General features: G+C 34.3%; 1 protein-coding gene across 1 annotated transcript; it reads right to left on the bottom strand.

Moving 5' to 3' along the window:
* Positions 1–591: 591 nt before the first annotated feature.
* On the bottom strand, positions 592–6,599 carry LOC103030054 (uncharacterized). The gene is made up of 6 exons (XM_007253338.3): positions 6,492–6,599; positions 3,879–4,785; positions 3,179–3,316; positions 2,900–2,970; positions 2,425–2,762; positions 592–1,186 (listed from the first exon to the last, which is right to left on the bottom strand). The coding sequence occupies exons 1-6, from the start codon at positions 6,591–6,593 to the stop codon at positions 1,162–1,164; spliced, it is 1,581 nt and encodes a 526-aa protein (XP_007253400.3). The 5' UTR covers positions 6,594–6,599; the 3' UTR covers positions 592–1,161.
* Positions 6,600–21,315: the final 14,716 nt, after the last annotated feature.

The raw sequence follows: 21,315 nt of genomic DNA, 5'->3' as shown, positions 1-21,315 counted from the left end.
TCTGTCTCACTTTGCACTCTGTGCCACGGTGCCTCTCTGCCTCTACTCTGAAGAAGCAATCACACTCAGGAAAGCAGTGCTGTGTGTGCCGCCAGCTGTCCACCACTAACTACTCCTACAGTCAAATCCCCAAACCAGCATCCTTTACTTTCCTCTTCAACCTTAAAATAAAATGTATCTGTCATTATCCAGCAATGGGTGCATGTAAAATAACACCTTCCTCCAACCACTGGGCTTGAAGTAGGTCAGGATGAGCAACCACATGCTTTTACGTGTTGGGTGGTAATTACAGTGCTGCCTCACCTGAGTTACCTAATACAACTAGGAAAGGCCACAGCACTGTCTATTATTCACTATTATTCACTAGCATTCCCAAGGGCTTATATCATTTCCCTAATGCTTATTATGCTTATTTTGCTTTTTCTTCCTTTCTATAAGAGTGGCCTATGTTTTAATACCCAGTATAGTGTGATGATAAATCTCTGTAAATCTCCTTAAAGTCATTGTTTGTCTAGTTATCATCCAATTAGGAAGTTGGTGATTTTTATAAAGTGTTTTCAGATATACCTTAGAAACCTACAAGAAATGTAATAAATATGTACAAAATATATTTATTAATAATATTTCATTGTTATTACATTGTGTACGCCTGCATACACACCTGTAGCATATTTAATGTTTGTTAAATAGCTTACAAGAAGACACTGATACATTTAATGAAAAATAAAAAATAAAAAATATGAAGAATTTTATGGTTTGTTTACTTTGGCTGTAAGAGCTTTAGAGAAAGCGTTTACTGCCTTTGTCACAGTGTTTTTGTTGTGTTAATTTTCTAACCAAGTGCAAATATATTACATACATGTTTAAATAGATTATAAAACAGATTCCATTGGCCTCTGCTTAGGAAAGTGGTTGACACTTTTGCACACAGTACCAAGTCCACTAAGATTGATGATAGCTTACACAATGACCCTAGTTGTAGTATGGGAACTCTCATTAAACAGTAGAATTATAACATGCTAGCAATTTAGCATATATGATATATGATACATTTTACACATTTCTCTCACAACCTTCAACATAGATCAAAGTTTCCAAGCAGTCAGAGACCCATGAAGCTCCTTCAACTCCACGATGAGGTTATATATTTCCACCCGTCCCTCAGTTTTCCTCAGTATTATGGCTTCTGTAAAAAAAATAACACAAAATAGAATTGAATGTTTAGGTTTTACATATTAGTTTCTAAAGGTGTGACGAGATCTCACGAGATTAAAACGTGATGATATTTCTCGTCAGGCTTAAACCTGTCTCGCAGGGAAAAAAAAACAGTTGTGTGGATTTTTTAAGAGTGATCTGGCAGTGTGGATGCTGAGCAGTGAGAGCAGCTCTCAGCAGAAGAGGAAAATTCGGGCATTTGCATAGAAGATGCTTCTGCTACTTTTGAGTTGTATGTCTGGCTGCATTTTGGCTCCAGTGGAAACAATAAACGGGAACAGAGTGACCAACAAGACACAAACCATTTGTAAATACTGTAAGTAAATCGAACGCATGACTGTTTCATAGGCAGTTGTACTAATCCCTTAGCTCTGTACTGTATTCAAAAAAATGTTCTGTCTCTGTTTGCACTTCAAGCATAGTCTTAATATGACTGGTTATGGTTATGCATAGTTCAATTACAAGAGATTTAGGAGAAAAAAACACAAACCATAGGCTTCATATGACTGGTTGTGGTTTGCACTTATTGTTTGAACTATATAAAACCTAGAAAAGTTTTATTTTTATTTTTTTATTCTTATTTCTATGTCTTGTAAAATCAATGTGTGAGAGAAACCAGTCTGTTAAGTGTGCGTTATATGATTTTGTTAAATAAAAGTTTTCAAAGTTTTTTCATTTTTGACATTTTCTTTAACATTTTCGTTTAAAATCTCGTCTCGTTCTTGTGGACCCAATATCGTGTCTCGTCTCGTGATATTAGTGTCTCATCACACCCCTATTAGTTTCATAATAAGTACCAGAGAATTCATACAGTACTTTAAATAGTAAGTCACACATAACAACCGAGGAATACACACAGGGTTCAAAAGGGTAACCTAATACTGCTGCTGACTAAACCACTCCCTTAGAAAACAAATCCATGGTAAAACCTCATATAGTATACATACTCCTATAGTGTGTACAGTACCGTGCAAATGTTTGCCAGACAGACACAAACAAACTAGAATAAAACATTGTTATCAGTAAATCAATACATTTGGCTTTATTTTTTGGAAGATTGTCTAGACAAACAAAGCAATGAATATTAACTATCAGTGTTCACCTATATCTGCAGCTCACCTGATTTACCATCATTTAAACACTGATTTACCAAGCCAAGTGCTGATATGATGAGAGCCATAAATAGAAGGTTAAACATCTCTGACTCACCTGACTCCTTCTTTTTCAGAGTGTATTTCCTCTTGCTTCTGTTTTTCTGTTGTTGTGATGTCACTGTTGTGAGGATGACTCTCACTCTTGTGAGTAAACCTGTCCTTCAAGTACTGGTTCCCGAAGCCGACTATGTGTCCGGGAGCATGGCGAGAGAGACTGGCCACTCTGGCCGTAAAGTCCAGAGTGAAGGCAAACTTCACTAGCTCTGGAGCTGCTACTAAAGGCTGCGCTTCCTGCCTGGGCAGCTCTGACTGTACATACTGGTCTGCCAATTGCTGGAATGAGCCATAGGACAGCATGTTGAAGTATGAGGTGATGGTGGGATTCTCCTTCAGCTGTGGGAGGAAGAGAAGACAGGTTCAGTTATAAGTGACTAAGTGTTTTAGTATGATGACCATGATGATTCATTATGTGTTTTTAATTTTCAGCTTTTGAAGAGCAGTGGGAAAACATTACTTGAAAAAAACATTACCTTAACATCTATGATGTCTCCCTCCTGCTTAATAAGGGCAACAATCCTCTTGATAACTTCTTCCTTAGACACTGAGAAGGCAAGGAAAATAGAAAAGAAATGAGAAGAGCTGTAAAGTCATGTGTCACATTTTGGAACTCTCCAGTATTGCATTATCAGAGCCAGTATTTCAACTCGATTTCTATTTTGAATTTAAAGGAGTTGAAAAATACAGCATAATATATACTTTAATACAGAATCACAATGTTCTCTCAGTCCAGGTTAGTAAGAAGTACTCACTGGATGATCCATTAAGAGACTGATCAAGGAAAGTTCTGTTCTCCTCTATTGGGCTGTTTTTAATCTCATGAACAATCTTCTCCAGTTCCTCCGACATTTTCTCATAATATGAGTTAGTGGGCTCGACTTCGGCAATTGCTGCAGAAACAAACAAATGGACAAACAAATAAATAAAATGAATGAAACTTCAAATTTGCAACAAAGAAGATGACATGACAAAACATGACAAATATAAAAGGTGTTTAAAAAAAAGTAATAATCAGTAATGTGAATGAATATTTGGTGAGATACATAATAATAATACTAATAATACTAATAATACTACTAATAATAAAATAACAATAATATTCTTCTTCTTATTATTATTATTATTGTTATTATTATTTTACTGTATGGCTGTAACAGCTTTTTTATAACGGAGATCAGATTTTGAAATAGAAATGGAATAAATATTGCTACATATTTCCATAAGTGATTTCACTTGATTTTACTTTGTATCTCTTATTTTCACAATACATCAGTTTGGGTATTTTACATTTCCTAACTTTGTTTCGCTAGATTTTATTTCAGAACTATTTGTGTAAAAAATTAACTGATTACATCTCTCAGGTTGGTATGTGTGCATTAGTTGGGTTGCTACTATTATTTTTAAAGTGATAAATGCTTAAACTAGTAAATGACACATATGTAAAATACCTACATTTCACTGAAGTTTCATGGTCAGCAGTAGACAGATCTAAAGTACATGGCCGCCCAGTGGCCTTATCTAGTCCCATGTCCCTGCTGCGTCTCTTTAGTGACAGCTTCCGCCGTTTGGAAGCTCTGCGCCGCTGGATGATGGCATCACCACTAGGGAGAACATCAGGAAAAGGCAGGCAGGAGATTGGGGGACTTGAGGGCTCCTCAGGTGGGATAACTTCTTCAGCTCTTGCAACTTCCTTTTCTTTATCCTCCTGCTTTTCACTGTTCCCTCTAGAGAACCACCCCAGGACACTCTTCCACATTGAAGATTTCTTACTCTTCTTGCTCTCCTTGGGCCTCTTTGCCTCTGTAGAGCTCTCCAGCTCGTCAGTGACAGGGGGATGTGGTAATACCTCATCTCTAAAGTCATTTGACTCTTGTTTCAGAGCTTTGTTTGGTTGTTTACCATCTCGCTTTTCTTTATCAAAGTGTAGGAGCCACTTTTTGGGCTTTCCATCAGATTTTTGAGATGCAGTGGATCCGTCATTTCTTCCGAGAGTGACTTTTTTATTCTTCTGCTTAGATTTGTTCTGTGGTTGTTCCACTGTTGGCTTGAGCTTCCTCTCTGTTTCCGGCTCAGAGAACGCCTCATATTTATCAAGATCCTCCTCTGAATTTAAGGTGTTAAGGTGAATCGAAGTGTCACTGGAATGTTTCCGATCCCTCTTATTCCTCTCATCAAGAGTAATCCACTTGTGTTTTTGGTGCTTTCGGTGATGTGGATGCTGTGCTCCATCGTTAAGGCTTAGGCTTCTCTTCACAAAGACCTCTAGCAGACGCTTGCTGTCCTTCTCACCCACCAAAAGCAGCTGGGGACTGGGCTGTGCAGTCTGATCAGTCAAAGACATTTTTGACAATTTGTGTTTCTAGAAGAAAATAAAAGCAATGAAAATTAACAAACACACTGTTAAAAACAACACATTTTATTAGGACTGGGTATCACCACTGATTTCCTCAATCGATTAGATTCCGAAGTTTATTTGTAATATGTACAATTATAAAATGTTTTCATACATTTATCCGGGAACATCATCGGGAAAAAAAAAATCTGTGTATTTATAACTACTGTAATAGCTTTCTATAATGTAGATTTTAGTCATTAAATCCATCATCCACCACTGTAAACAATTATTACTTTCTAGTTACATAAAACTACTGAATTATTTTGTTTACATTATTTGTTTAATCCTTTTATTAGATTAATTAATACCTTTATACAAAAGAAAATAATTTTACAAAACTACCACAATATTTACACAATAATACTCAACAAACAATATTTTACAAAATTGTTATTAAACATGACCCAATAGTAATGCATCTGAAGGTACAGGTAGGCTTGGATGTCACATTTTAAAGCCCAATTTACACTTCTGTATCGAACCTACCTGTAGTCTATGCGTCTACCCAGCTGAGCTCGTTTATACTTCTGCGTGTGAGAATCAGCTGCGTGTCTCTGCATCACTCTGCAGTTTAAACCGGGAAGGCGGGAATGTGTGGAGGGGGCGCGAGGCCTCGCTGACCAATCACAGCTGCGGCTGTCCACTACGCACGTCGCAGATATATTTCCAGAGAAGTGTGCAGGTGTAGGCTACTTCATAAGTTTGATACAGAAGTATAAATTAGGCTTAAAATTAGGCTTAAATTTTACTTTAATATTTAGACTGTCAGATTTGATAAATGATGTTCTAATGTTCCAATTGATATTAATGAAACCATTAAAAAAATTATTATTATTTGAATAAATTATTCATAAAAACAGTTTTTCATTAAAAAAAAACGAATTTCCAAGGCACCTATATAGGCCTGTCACAATAACAATATTTGTTTGTGAACAATATATTGTCCTGGAAATTATAGCGGTAAATTATATTTTTGTATTTTTAAGACCATTAAATGCCACAAAAATGACATAATAATAATAATAATAATAATAATAATAATAATAATAATAATAATAATAATAATAATAATAATAATATATTAAATAGCATAGCAAAGCATTCATGCAATTGAAAAGACAACACATTTTTCTCCTACTGCAGACATACACTGTGTGTATGGAGCCACAGTTATTTAAGCATTGGTCATTTAGCATGACTTCCTAAAATAATAATTGTGTAAAATACTGTTCACTATTATAAATGTAAACAAACATATAAATAAACTCACAATAGACAATTATCCAAAATTATTGCTGTCATGTCTATTTATTGTACGATAAGTCAATAATGTAATTATTCCTGTGTCGCTCCAACACCCACCAAACCACGTGACTAGTTGTCTAATGCGCCGAGGAGCTGGCAACACCCCCCAGGCAGGCAACAAGGGCCATGTCATCAGCATAGTTTATAAGCGAGATATCTTTCCTGTTATATTTAATCTCATTTGTGTATCAAAGTATACTACCATATACTTTATCCAACAGAACCAGCTTAGCATCTTCCACTCACCTACCAGCTTAACAGGCAAACAGCACGAGCCAGCAGCTGTTTTAACATATATTGCTATAAAACAAAAAGAGCAAAGTTAACACTCAGCTCTTTAAAAGGAAATGAGATGTGGTGCTTACCTCTTCTCTTTTCTGAAGGCTGTCTGTGTGTGAACAGTTCAGAACATATATGAACTTGAAGCCGGTCAGCTGACGGTACTCTTGAGTTTTGTACAGACACATTCCTGTCTATCCGCCCCCACATACTGGCCTGACCAATCACCGACAGGTTGTCAAGATACGTCACGGCCGCTCAGGCGAAACCACGGAACGCGCACAGGTGATGAGGGGAGTTCAGCACTGCTGTTTACCGTATATCCTACTCTTTCTGTACGAGGAAGTTCAGCACTTACATTTCAGAGGACCAGTCATGTTTATTACCGTATAGTGAAACTGTAAACAGGTAAATCCCAGCTGAACTGCTGACTGTCTCAGTATCTCTTCTCTATTACGTCTTTAACACTCCTTCTTACAGTCAAGGACAATCAGTTATAATTAAATTAGATTTAGTATTTATATTTTGTCTCCAAATCCTACTGTATAGATTTGATTGGTCATTAATTTATAATGTACATTTCAGATGTTTTGTATTAGTTCCAACTGTTTTTGAAGTTCTTTGAAATTACATTCACAAAGTTAAATATGGTTTCTGTAATATAGCAATTATAAATTTACAATATAGAGTACCAGTCAAACGTTTAGACTCAGCTCTTGACACACACTGTAAACCCACAATTAGTTTGAACTAATTAACTATGTTTTATGTAAAATTGGATATTTCCAAAAATTAGATAGATAGTAGGGGTGGGCGATATGGCCCTAAAATAATATCACAATATTTCATGGTAATATCGCGATACGATACTCTTGACGATATGACAAAATACTGAATAAAAAAAAATATGGATACACTACTGCACCAAAATGAATATTCAATTTTCTTATTGCATATGATATGATATGGCACACCCCTATCTGAGATATTAAAAAATACAATAAATTTATCAGATTTTTTACAGAAGTCAATGATCCAGAATGTCAATATACTAATAATGCGCTCTACATATCTCCATATATCCAGGATTAAAGTAAAATAAATGATACTGGACAGATAGAATCTGTGTCTAGTAGATATATAATGGGAAATGAGAACAGTGTGAATTTTTCTTTTGCTAAATACAGCAAAAAGTAGTACCCTGATGTGATAATTAGGGGTGGGTGATATGGCATGATATTTCAGGGTATAATATCGTTCACGATATACATTTTTTTTGGAGATATTATCGTGTACGATATGATATGGCACACCCCTAATAGATCCCCTTGGCACACCCCTTGTAGATCATATATATAACTTTTCCAGGTTTACAGTGTGAATATTTATATAATATATATTTAACTAAAATGAAATTTTTAAAAACAAGTAAGAAGAAATCAATAGATTTATTTATTTGGAACACAAGGTACTAAGTAGATTTTGGGACAAAAAATTGGTATAATAAAAATAAAAGAGTTGCCCTAAAAAGTAAGGTAAACTCAACTTATCTGGTCCTACAGTACAACAAAAAAAAGTTAAATCAACTTCCCTTTTGTTGTAATAACTTGCACATTCTCTACACCTTTGCTCTTTATGTTGTCTATTGTATTGTTTTGTGTTGCAGAGGAACATAATTTTGTTACCCTGTGTACCTGTGCTCAGATATAATGACAGTAAAAGCTTCTAGACCTCTCCTCATTTAATGTGTTTTCTTCCTTTTTATGATTGTTTATGTTGTAAATTTAATATTGAAGACTAAGTTAAAGTTATACAGGAACAGATGAAATTTATTGTAAGAAGAAAGTGTCAAACAAACCAGAAAATGTTTTATATTTTAGATTCTTACAAATAGCTACATTTAGGGGTACAGAAGACAGATCTGCACACTCTTGGTATTTTAATCTCAGGGTCTTCATGAGGGAGAGTCACCTAGAATAGTTTTCTCAGTGTCTTGGAGAAGCTTCTGGAAGTGCTGAACAATAGCTGCTGCTTTTCCTTTAGGTTGTGAAACTCCAGCTCATTTCAAATCAAAAATCACCATCTCAGTTAGGTTTAGGTGAAGAGATTGTGGAGGCCAAACACTTTTTTGTAAACTACATTATCTCATATGTGCCCCTTAACTCTTTGCATGTGTTTAATATTAAAATACAATGTAGAAAACAATTATACATCAAAAAGTAAGTAATAAAAAAAAATTATGAAGAATGAAGAGGTGTCAAAACTTTTGACTGGTACTACACTTGTATTATACCTGTTGGGAATAAAGACATATATGCAATTTTTAGGCCATCTAATGACCTAAACATAATATTCTATCTGACATTTCCCAAGCATCTTAAATTAATCAATATCTCATTAGCCATAGTTATATTTTCTTGTGTTTAAAGGTGCCAAAAAGGTGTATAATTGTAGTTACCTTGCCAAGGTGGAACAATGAGAGTAAAGACATATCACAAACATATTGTGAACATTAAACACTGTTGTCTGTTCACTAAGACAAAAATCCAGCAAACTTAAACCCAAAGACTTGACTCATTTTATTTGATTTAAATCCTCAAAATTTACATACGCCCAGCCCACTAGCAAAAACCTTTTAAGGAACAAAGCCGTGTAAACACTGTAAAATGTGAAGGCCAGTTTAGAACATGTGAGAATGTGGATTTTGATGCAAGTCGCACATGACCTCTATACTCTACTCACTATTGGAAAATGAGTTGTGATGTGAACCAGGCCTTGTGATCCTGGATTTTCCCTTTCCCTTTAATAAGGAAGCGAGCAAGTATCTGTTTTGGGTTAAAACAATCACTTTAGGTAGCTAACAGCAAGTAGCACTGAAAGAACAGCCACATTATTGACTCAAAAAAAACTTTAGATACAATAAATACATTGTTCTTGGTGCTTAAAATGAAACCATGCTATGCTATGCTATGCTATGCTACATAGGTCCTGTAATCCATCACAGATACATATAGCCTACCACCCAAAAAGCCCAGCATAAAATGGAAAATCAGTGATTCATTCACAGTCCTAATCAAATAAGTTGTAAATGTAAATGTAATGGACATCTACAGCTGCGTCATGTATTCTATAATGCGTAATGTATAATGTATGTATTCTATAATGTGTTATATTCTGACATATTTTATATTAAAGGATTAGTCCTTTAATAATTTGTTCAAGCTTGGCTAAAATGCGCAATGTATTATGTAAGCTGGAAATAACCAAATAATAATCAAAACATATGTCACACTCACTGTTATCAGAAGTGTAATAAATATAATTGAAAGCAAAATACTAAATAGACCAACTAAACTTTTTGGTATAAGTGTTTAGTGTTGAATTATAACATTTTAAAGCTTTTAAATATTATATCTTCATATTAAAGAAATCTATTTTAAGTTTAAAATGAGGAATTCGTCATTACATGACTATTACATAGGAATGGCTGATTTTTGCATTGTAAAGATATTTTTTTGAAAAACTGTAAAATTAAACACTTTGCAGAAATAGATACTTAGTAGATACTTAGTAATCTAAAATAAAACATATTCACTTTTTTGTTTACTAAATGATTCCATGTGTTCCTGTATAGCTGTAATGTCTTTAGTATTAAATTTACAACGTAAAAAAGAAAGAATAAAAATAAAAGAAAACACATTGAAAGAGAAGAAGTGTATGCACATTTCTGGTACTCTTCATTAAACATAATGTATAAACATATATAATTATATTCCCACTAAAACACAGCTGAACCCAAACACTAAAACTCTGCTCCAGCACAGCCACCAGGGGTCACTAAAAGACATCAAAAGTAGCAGTGACTCAAGTGTGATTTATTGCAATTATTCATCATTATTACTACAGCTTGTGTTTGTCTACCTGATCTGTCTTACTGATCTGTAATCACTGCCTTACTCCACATAGTAAAAGTATGTAGTATACACACTGATTACGTTACCTCTAAACTCCAAAGGAGGACCAGGATGTTGCTCAGTGAGTTTACCTGTCAACACGACTACTGATAAATGGGTTCAGGTTGAAGGTGGATACAAGGGGGAATCATACCTTTGTGAAACTACCATTTCCCTGTCCACCTTCTTGAAATAGATGTGATGACATTGCTTTAATATTAATTTTAATTTACATTCAAAGCTGTTTCATTGGCATATCTTTAAAGTACACATCTAAAAAGAATGTGTATACAATAGGGATAAAAATGATAAAATACATGTATTTTTTGTGCTTTTTTACTGGTCTTATGATGGTATAATTACAACACTACAGTTTTTACTTGGTTCTCCTTAGTAAGTGATTTATTTATAGACAGAAAATAAGATAAGATATATTTACTATAGCTATAGTCCATAATCAACCCCATTGTCTTTATACTTCTTGTATATTGTGGATATTTTAAACCTCATTGACAAGCAAATATAGCAAAGGTACAAGTATGTCCCGTATGTAGGTAAAAAAAACATTTTCCAGTTAATAAAACCCACATAGAAGTATGATTTATTTTTTTACTCAAGTATAACAGTATGTGTTTCAACTTGAATGTAAGTAGTAGTAAGGAATGTAAGGAAAAATACTTTTTAAGGGGTTTAATTTAATTAAATTTGATTTAATAACAGAATAACAGATGAGTGTAAATAATTGTTAGTGCTAGAACCGCAGCACCATCCGCGAAATCATACAAATTACATATTAATATCTTCTTTTTGTATATAATAATTTACAAAGCATTGAAAAAAAGAGGCATAAAAGTGACAGAAGGTACTTTAGTGGCACTTTAGTACTTTACTGCAGTTTGATATAGAAGAATAATGACACACATTGAGATTTTGTTGGTTTTAATTTTAAGTTAAAGCAACCAAATATCATTGTCTTTCACTTCTTACCTGCCAATTTCAGTTTGACATTGACTTTGAAAACCAACTTACAACCATGTCATGAGATATAGTGTCCAACATCCAACGTCAGTCCATGTAAACCTTCATGTGAGCACAGACTGTTTCTGGGAAACACACCACATTTCAGATAAAGCCTTATATGAGGAAGTGTGTAAAATATGAAAATATGAGTTTCATTTTCATTTACCAGTGTATGATCATAAAGAAATATATAATGAGGATTGAGTGTATTTATTCTCTACCCAAGGTGTCTATCTGAAAAGATAGAAAGCGCCTCTAGATCACTGAAGAGTTATTTAGAGGCAGAGAGTGTGACTGTACATCCCAGTCAGCCTGGCCTCGGGATGAGGAATGATCGTCTGAGGTTAAATGAAGCAAAGTGAAAGGAGAGCAGGGCTATTGTTTGTCTTAGACAAGTGGAATTATGATTTATTACACTGCCTTGTGTTACCTTGTATAAAAACAATATATATTTTAATTTATATTTTTAATTTAATTTATTTTTTTAATTGTATTAAAATTGTATTAATTTCATAGTTTGATCACATGGGCAGCAGTATTCATATTAGAGTTCCCTCTAATATAAATATATATTAAATGTAGCTCAATAATTTCAGTTATTTCAGTTATTAACTTTTTTAAAGCTGGCAGTATAATAATGCTGAGACATTTTATTTAGCACACCACATACTTCATTTGTCCATCTACCAGACTTTAAAACTGTTTGATTGATAACAACCCTTTGTCTGTTTTGATATAACATCATGGAACAGAGGACAGTACCCTGGCTGCTTTAACCCAACATAAAAATGCTTTCAGCCATAGCGTTTAGATTATTATTGCTTTATAACAAATACAACAACAAAAACAAAAAACTGTAAAAAAAAAAAAATTAATAAAGAAAATTTAATTTAGTAAATTTACTGTAATTTATTTTTACATATGAGTGAATTTTATCAATTTAAAAGAAAAAAAAACACAATTCTGAATGACGAAATGGATAAAATGCAGGAATGTAAGTATATGAACAAATAAAACTGAACAGAAAAAAAAATCAATTCTTGGATTTATACAGTCTTCAGTCAAATAAATGTTAAAATGGGAAACACTGTACTATTTGCACTATATATGTAATCAAGTTAATAAATTAAATATAACACAAGAATACTCTTAGATATAAATCTTAACATATTCTATGGTTATTTGTTATTTGGTCATAATGCATCCAGTCATATTTTCAATATTATATAATCTTTACAGAGGATGTTTTGAAAATGAAAGCTTTATTTTTTCACTATTTTAGATCAATTTTAAGCTGCTGGGGTTTGTCTTCACTAGACACTAGAGTAACTTGGGTGTGGTCAGGATGGTTTCTGTTTCATTTGTATTCACATAATGAATTTATCAACACATTTTGGTACACTTTTGTCCAAAAAATAATGTTCATATAAATATTTTTGCTGGGCATCTTGTTTAATTTTTGAAAAACGTGGTTCAACATCTGCCTCAGCCTCTGCCTGTTTTTCTCTGAGGTGTATTGAGTTGTAATAAGGACTAAGTCATCAGATCAGCCTGTGACCATTTGAATTATTGAGCAAGACCAAAACGACAGTTAAATAATTAACAAACTGGGTGTAACCAAGGTAGGTGAGAGAGAGAGAGAGAGAGAGAGAGAGAGGGAGAGAGTAAGGCAGGGAGAGAGAGGGAGAGAGCGAGGGAGGGAGCGAGGGAGGGAGCGAGGCAGAGAACGGGAAAAGGAGCAGCAGATGGGAAACTGCTGAGTGAAGCAACAGTGGAAATCCTTTGTGACATCAGTCTCTAATCTTCTAATTTATCATGTCTGTGTATAAATCCAGATAAGAATCCTGCATGAGTCAAAAACATCTAGAATCGTAGTGTATTCTATGAAATACACTACGAAAATGAGTGTTTCTAAGAATTTTTAATTAAAGAGCTTTTGCTCAAAAACCTTGTTTCTCATTTTTTCCCCCATTATACACTTTTCTGTACAATGCTATCATTGTCTTTACATTTTTTCAGAATTTCTGAATGAATAAATCAACAGAAATGCTTGAAAATTACTTGAATCATTTTAAAATTAACTTTAATTTAAAGTCAAATATCTTTTTTTCCTTCTTCAGTAAAGCTTCAGTTTTGAAGATACAAGGTTTTTATGTGTCAGTCAGGTTATACTACTTACATAATAAATAACTGCTTGTCACTATGTAAAAAGGTCACAATGTGTGTGTTTAAAGAGCAGGCTTGCTTATGTCTATTGAATAAAATACATTTATGGTAAATGAATCACGCACCTGCTGGAGAAGCTTAATGTGGAGAAACTTCCTCAGCCTTTATGTGATGGTTTATACAGTGTTCCTTATGTCACCTTGCTGTTAAAATCCATGAAAAAATCCTTAAGTTCTTCCTTACTCTGTCTTATTCATCTGACTCACCTTTGACTACAGGGAAAAGTGACTCAACTGCAAGTAAAAGTTCTGCAGCATCAGCTAAAAATATAGTTTAGTTTTGAGAGGAAAGAAAGAAACAATTTTCAGACAAATAATCATGCATTAGATGTACTTACATTTACATACGTTTGTTATTATTGTTACTGAGAAACTGTTGAAATTAAATGTATTAAACCAGGGAACACAAAAATTAGAAAAAGGAAAATATTAGATTTGGAGTAACTGTGTATTACACCGTGGTGCTACAAGGAGATTCTTGTATGATGGCATTATCTATTCAATAAAAAAGGCATAAAAAGATGTGAACACGAATAACCTTTATATTGTTAAAGGGTTTAAGATTCAAGGATTCAAGGATTCAAGGAGACTTTATTGTCATTCACATCACATGTGGTACATAAGGTGGAACAAAATTGTAATCTCATGGTTCAATGACACCCAAAAGAGCAATTGTTAAAATAGATAAATATAAGATAAAATTAAATAGAATAATGCAAAATAGTATAAAATAGAAATCCAGATAAATACACAAAATAGGGAGAGTAGGCAAGTTGCAGCAACATGAAGTCCAAAGTGAAAGTTGTTTTTTTAATAGATACAATTATCTGTCAAAAAAAATATTTTTAAAGGTTGCTTGTTCTTTATGCCAAAACCAGAATAACATGGAAAATAGAATCTATTTCTATTTTTCACTCATTTTAAATGTTTTTTTTTTTTTTAAGATTTGAGTTGTATGTGACAGTGATGATATTATGTATGCATGGCTGACAGAAGTTGTTTATAAAAAATTACTAAATTAAATTCAGTGCATTTTTTTTTATGTGACTGACCAGACGTGTTACTTTAGCCTATGTAAATGTCCCTTGAAAAAAGTGTGTGGTTACATCAGTGTTGCATGGCAGGTTGTGTTCATGAATATTCATTTCATGAATAAATGTATCATGTATGTCTTATGTCTCGATGGTGTCCTTTTAGTACTGGTGAAGGTTTAAAATTTGGTCAGTTTTAATCTATTTAGTCCTAATTAGAGGAATATTTGTTTTTATTTGCAGCAGCATCTCTTTGGTGTGGTTGTCGTGAAGGACAGGTCTTAAAGGGAAAAGCAGCTTGCTGTGTCACCGACTATTCATCTCTGAGAGAGCCTGGCATAAACAAATGAGCAGAGAGAGCTGGGGAGAGTCCACCTGTCTCTCAGGAGATGTGTAGCTAACAGAACAGATGGAGGGCCCCTCACACATGCATACAAACACACTGGAGACTTCATGGAGATGAGATCACATGCGCACAGCTTCAAACTGCCCTGCAATGTCACACAGGTAATTGAGAACAGAAAGACCTTTGAGGATGGAATGAACATTTAAAACACTCTATTTATTCCATTCAAACCAACAGCTAAATGTAGTATGATGAGGAAATTGTTATGATTGGTCTAAAGCAGGGTTTCTTAAAAATGTTCACCTTCTCCTTAATAAAAACAAATGATTGTGAGTATTGCTTTCTAAAAATAAAATATTAATATTAAATAGAGATGAATAATAATTCAGTAAGTTTATGTAACAGTTAGGTATACAAAGATACACTGGAATACAAAGATGTTCCACGCATGGCTTAGTATGGCTCAAGAACTCCAAATAGTTTACATAATATTTTCTCATATTTCTCATAGTTTCTTCTCACTTTCAGTTCTATTTGAGTGCAATTTTTAAGGAATCCTGGATCAGGGCTGCTGCTAAGGTTTTGGAGGCCCTAAGCATAACTGGTCAGGGAGGCCCCCCCCAAAAAAAAAAAAAAAAAAAAACACACACACAAACACAAAAGGTTTACGCAAAATTTTACTATTTATTAAAATTACACATGTAACTGTGAATATTTACAACGTTATAAGTAAGGCCAATAACAGTGAAGAACAGCACAAGAGTACTATTTATAATGTATAAATAATAAATGAAACGATGCATGTCTATTTTAAGCAGTGGACACGTCATTTACACAAGCCAGCCTTAAAGGTTATGAAATTATCGTTTATATTCGTGGTGTATTTATATCAGCCTGTCAAAATCTATAGAGCTGTCTGATCCTGCTGTCATACAGACCATTTGGATAGTGCACTGACGGCATTAGTCAATAGGTAGGCTACTCTGTTTATTATTTTTTTATTAAAGTCACTAAAAATCTTCAAACTACACTACTACTATTTGCAAACGTGCCACGTGCCTTGCAATACCCAGATTAGTTTCTAGTTAAGCGTTTAAAGCTACCAAATCAGCAAAGCCAACGTTACTAGCTCAGGCAACACCACTGAACATGAAGTAATCAAAACTATTTAAACCTTTATCATCGAAGTTACTCACCAGAAAGGGATGCATGGGCCTCATCTTTCTGTTTTTCTTCTTCTCAGCTCCAGACTCAAACCGTCGCTTCATAGTTGAATTACCATTTAGTAGCAACTTCGCGCGGTGAACTTGTCTCCTGCCAAACTCAAGTAGCGTTGCTACTTTAGTTAGGACTAAGGTTGCCAGATAAGTTACGATTTTTCATCCTATTTGTTTATTTTATTTTAAGTTTTTAACTTACACAAATATTGCACTGGACAAGTTTTTGTATAGAATGGCCACATACACTTTAAAAATGGTTAAACATGCGCAAGATTTAGCGCCTCCATGCATTTTTTGATTATTTATTTGACTGGAAAATCTGGCAACAACCAACAGAGCAAACCGAGCCGTGCCATTTCAGGCAATAGGGGTGGGGGCATTATATTATGCACAAAAATAATAACGTGCCGCTTTTAAGTAGTAGAGTAGGTGCCCCATGCAATGTTTAAAGACAAAAAAGATGAGCGTATCATAAATAATTCACATTGGGTTTTAAATTTAATAATGTCATAATTTCAACACATTTCATTCTCAGTCAATTTGGCTCCCTGCAACTGCAAAATGGTTGAGGCCTAACGCTGGCTGCGTTGTCTGCGTATGCAGAGCGGCGGCCCTGTCCTGGATGTACAAACCCTGGATTTGCATGAGTGAACCTGAATCATATTAAGTCTAAGGGCTCTATTTAAGTGATCTTTAGGCAAGTTGTCAACCATGTCAGCGTGTCTTTGTTAGCAGAATGATGGAAGAAGTGAATTATGTGTCACTTGTCATTCCCTTTAAGAGCCAGGTGTGCTCTGACTTTGGCAGATTGCTTTTTTAACAGCTCTTAGCTGCTAAACTCAGAGGTTGTTCATTCTGTTTTTGTTGTAAAATAACATTCTGTTATAGTGGTGTTTGTGCATTGGGGATGCAACTTTGACAATTAATTTGCCAAGATAGCAATGAACATATGATGGTCTAGGTTGTTTTCAGTCAGTGGTGCACCTGTGTTTTCTGTTGCCAAGGTAGCAATTCACCAGAAATTTACCTGAACACACCTCATTTCCAGACCACCATGCCCATCAGTGTAGATATATTCACAAGCGCTTTTGCTATTTAAACATAGCAGGCACAAGGCTAGAAAACAGACTGTTGGCAGGGTGTAATATAGATACCTAAGATTATAAGTCCATCTGCTTAAGTGAAAGGAGAACTAAAACAAAATATTAGGATCTGATTCTCCACACATTTTGTGGAGGAAACACCCTTAATTAGCATCACTCTCACAACTCTCCAAGGTCTATGTCAGAACTCCCTTGGGGTAACGACTCACATGTTAAGAACCTCTGGTTTAAAGCACCTCTGTACACAAAAATATAGAATGTCAACAAATATTGCATTAAGTATTTAGAAATTACAGTAATGTTTATAGTGTCCCTCAATTTTACTTAAATTTTTCACTTAAAACTAAATCTAAAACTGACTAATAAGCAGTTTCATAACCAGGTGTGGCCTGGTTCCTCATTATTGCATATAAAATTAAGGAGATAAAAATATCAAGGGTTAAACTTGTATTTGTGATTGCATGTTCTATTTAAAAAGGTGTCAATAAAAGTAAGGCCATCAATTGTTTGGTATATTCACATAAAGAAGGTATATTCACTTAAAGAAGCACTGTGAGTTCGGCAACACCTAAACTTGCTGGAGGAGTTGGGCATATCATTGTCAAAGTCTACAATTAGGAAATGGCCTCATTAATGAATTATGGAGGGTTTACTTTAAGATGCGAACCACTGGTATCTCTCAAGAACAGAATGGCCAGATTAGACAGATTAGATCTCTCAGCATAATGCTTCTCAGAATAATGTTTATATACTGTAGATGAAACTGAGATTAAACTTAGCATTGGGAAAAATGAATAAAACTTGGTATCTGGTGTTTATTGCTGTTATTATGGACGTTGATAGAAGAATAAGGAAACATTCTAATCTGTATACAACTGGACTTTCTGCTCATAATCAGTCAAATGCTGTGAAATATCATAGAATGGAATTTGTTTGCATAACCCAAATTAAATAACTTAAATATCTCAATCATTGGATGATGTAACTTTAACACATTTAATCAGCTTTTTACTCAAAGACACAGAAACAAGCAGACACTGAAGGCAGCTGTAGTAAAATCATGGTACAACATCTCAGGGGAGTAAACTGAGCATTTGGACTTCAGACAGTTATTGATTGCAAAGGATTTGCATCCAAGACTTAAAAATAGTCCTTATAATGACGTGAGTTTGTCTAATTACTTTTGAGCCTGTGCAAAGTTTTTCTTTCTCCTGTAAAGTCTAATTATGGTAGAGGTACAACAGTGATTGTATACAGTGCTCACTGAATAAAAGTATTACGATTATTCTAAATTATTTTAAAAATCAGAAATCAAACAAAATATTATTAGTTCGAAGGACATTTTATAAAAAGTTAAAACTTACTTTTATGTACAATATACATTCATACAAGAAACATGGTGAGTCACTATTTATTCATGTGCTATATATCTATATAATAAAACATGCTCCTCCCTCCATACACTTCTAATTCAGACTAATCGAGACTGAAAAGGCTAAATCTCTGATCACCTTAAACAGTGCTCAGTTAGCACACTTCAGTTGCTTTAGTAATCAGCATTGTGTGAAAGAGCAAATTGCACCGTGTCAGGGTTATAAAGGCCAGTATCTGTCACTTTCTGCCTCTTGTAGATGTAATCAGTCTTTCTGCGCCCTTAATGAGAGAGTAAAGTTTTCCAGCCTCAGAAGTAGACAGACCCAGCCGCCCTAAACACTGCAAGACTAGAACAAAATGGCTGGTCATTAATTGTTGATAAGCACGTCTCTCCGTCCCGAGGCTGACCCCGTGGTGCACCTGGCCAGTTAAGTATATGAGAAGGAGGAGTGTGGTGGTAGCGTATTAAAGTGATTACGTGTGCTTGCGTGCTTTTTTTCTTTTCTCCACTTTCCTAATTGGCCCTAACAGGGGCTATCAGCTCAGTGTCGGGTTCTAGAGATAAAGCTCAACGTGCCTGGCCGAGGCTAAGGGTCACCACAGGGCCATTCCATCACCCCCAGTTCACATACATTCCTTTTGGAACCATTTAGATGTATTGTGGACACAACAAACAGGTATAGTCTTGATTTATTATTGTTTTTATTTTATTACACTGTGAGAGATGCTGGAGAAAAGGAGTTTTGATTGTGAGAATGAAAGAAACACATTTTTACAATGAGTAAATATGTATATATAAGAACATTCCACTATTTTTTTTTTACCTATAATCTAGCATACCTTGGATAGTAACGTTTAGATTATGACTTTGCCCTCAAAAAAAAGAGGAGAAAACCTTTTTACTTAAAATACACTTATTCTATGTTCAGACTGCAGGCATATAGAATTTGTCTCTTTGTCAGTTCTGTCGAGATTACTGTCAGTTCTGTTATTTGCAAAGGAATAAGATCAGATTTGCCTGTCTGAACATCACAAACATATTTGCACAGTTTGCTATGGTAATAAGGTTGGTGTTATTGATTAACTCTTCATTCATGCTGATGCAGGAACTCCATCTACAGAATGGCATTCAAAATTAATCTGTACAAATCTGTTAATTAATCTCATAATTTCAAATCATCTTCAACTGTGATTTGGATCTGATTTGCTCAAATTTTATGTTGTTTCCGATTGTCCATACTATTAAAATCCATCTATATACAATCTAGATATACTAAAAATCAGATTTGGATTGGCAGTCTGAACACAGCCTCAGAGGAAAAAGTGAGTAGCTGCTGAAATGACACCGCTCAAATATCTGTCACTTAAGGACTGCCCACTGAAATGACTGCCTGCCTACACACCGTCTTACATAACCGAAATATTCTCGCAGCATTCTCTTACATATCATATAAATACTACAGGGTAGCGTTGCTGTCCCAGTGGTCAATTTTTCATAACCCGTGCTGCACTTTCACCTTCAGACAGGGACGTTCCTCATGAGTAAATGTCAAACAGACATTGTTCTTTATTTTAATGATTTGAGAATGTCTGAAAATAATCATTCTACATTTGCTTGTGCTGTAAAAGTTCCTTTACGAGATGACATTAAGGAACCAATATTGGTTCCATATACACAATTTGTTTTAAAGACCTGTAATTGTGAATGACCTTCAAATTTACAGTTTTAGGGTTTACAGTTTTAAAGTTGTAATTTCTTTGACAACCAGGCTTTTATATGAAACAAATAAACAATTGTTGTTGTTTTTTTATATCACTTTCAGAAACATTGATAGCAATTTCTTTTTAATATTTTAAGCTGTTGAAGAAAAATGGCCTTTTTCTAGAAATTAGAAATTTCAGAAGAATTTCCTTTTCAAAATCTGTCCCTGCATTTTAATGTTGATTCTAACATTCACCAATGTTTTCTTTTTTGGGATATCTTCAATTCAAGATTATACTGTCCCTACAATAATTCTGACATTGATGTTCTGTTGGAGATTTTATGAAGAAAAACATGAATGAGCAAAAGGAGACCCAATAAAATGAATAAACTACTGCCCAATAAAATATGGCTAATATGAGTCAGTAAAATATATATAATTTATTACATTTAATTGATTCAAACTAGTACATAGACTGCACATGAATGAATCAGGCACATCACTATAATTGCTCTGTCAATATATTTAATTTGTTACAATGCATTTTATTAATATATCATTTATCAGCCTGTATCACCATTCCTGCCATAACATTCAAAGATAGGTGAAAAGAAGGTAAGGTGAGGAAGGTAAACCCTGTTTATCACTGAACTTTGTTGGATTTGGAGTGACGTCAAAAATAGAAATTTTGAATAGATTGTTCTTCATATACAGTCACTGAGAGAAAAACACAGCTTTAAAAAATCCAAACTCCAATCTCATGCTTTTCCAAGAGCTGATCTGTTGGTTCAGCACCTGGACTGCATTGCTGTTTCTCATATCTTACTGCTGAGCTTTGTTGTTTTATTTCAGATTGCTCCTATCATTTAACCCTATCCCTTCATTTTATGTGTTAACATATAGGGGTAGGGTGTCCAGATACTTGTTGAGATAGA

The sequence above is a fragment of the Astyanax mexicanus genome, chromosome 5 (assembly GCF_023375975.1).
Source record: "Astyanax mexicanus isolate ESR-SI-001 chromosome 5, AstMex3_surface, whole genome shotgun sequence".
In the NCBI taxonomy this organism is placed as follows: domain Eukaryota; kingdom Metazoa; phylum Chordata; class Actinopteri; order Characiformes; family Acestrorhamphidae; genus Astyanax; species Astyanax mexicanus.
The sequence above is the reverse complement of the archived record's forward strand: the minus strand, read 5'-3'. Positions and strand labels throughout refer to the sequence as shown.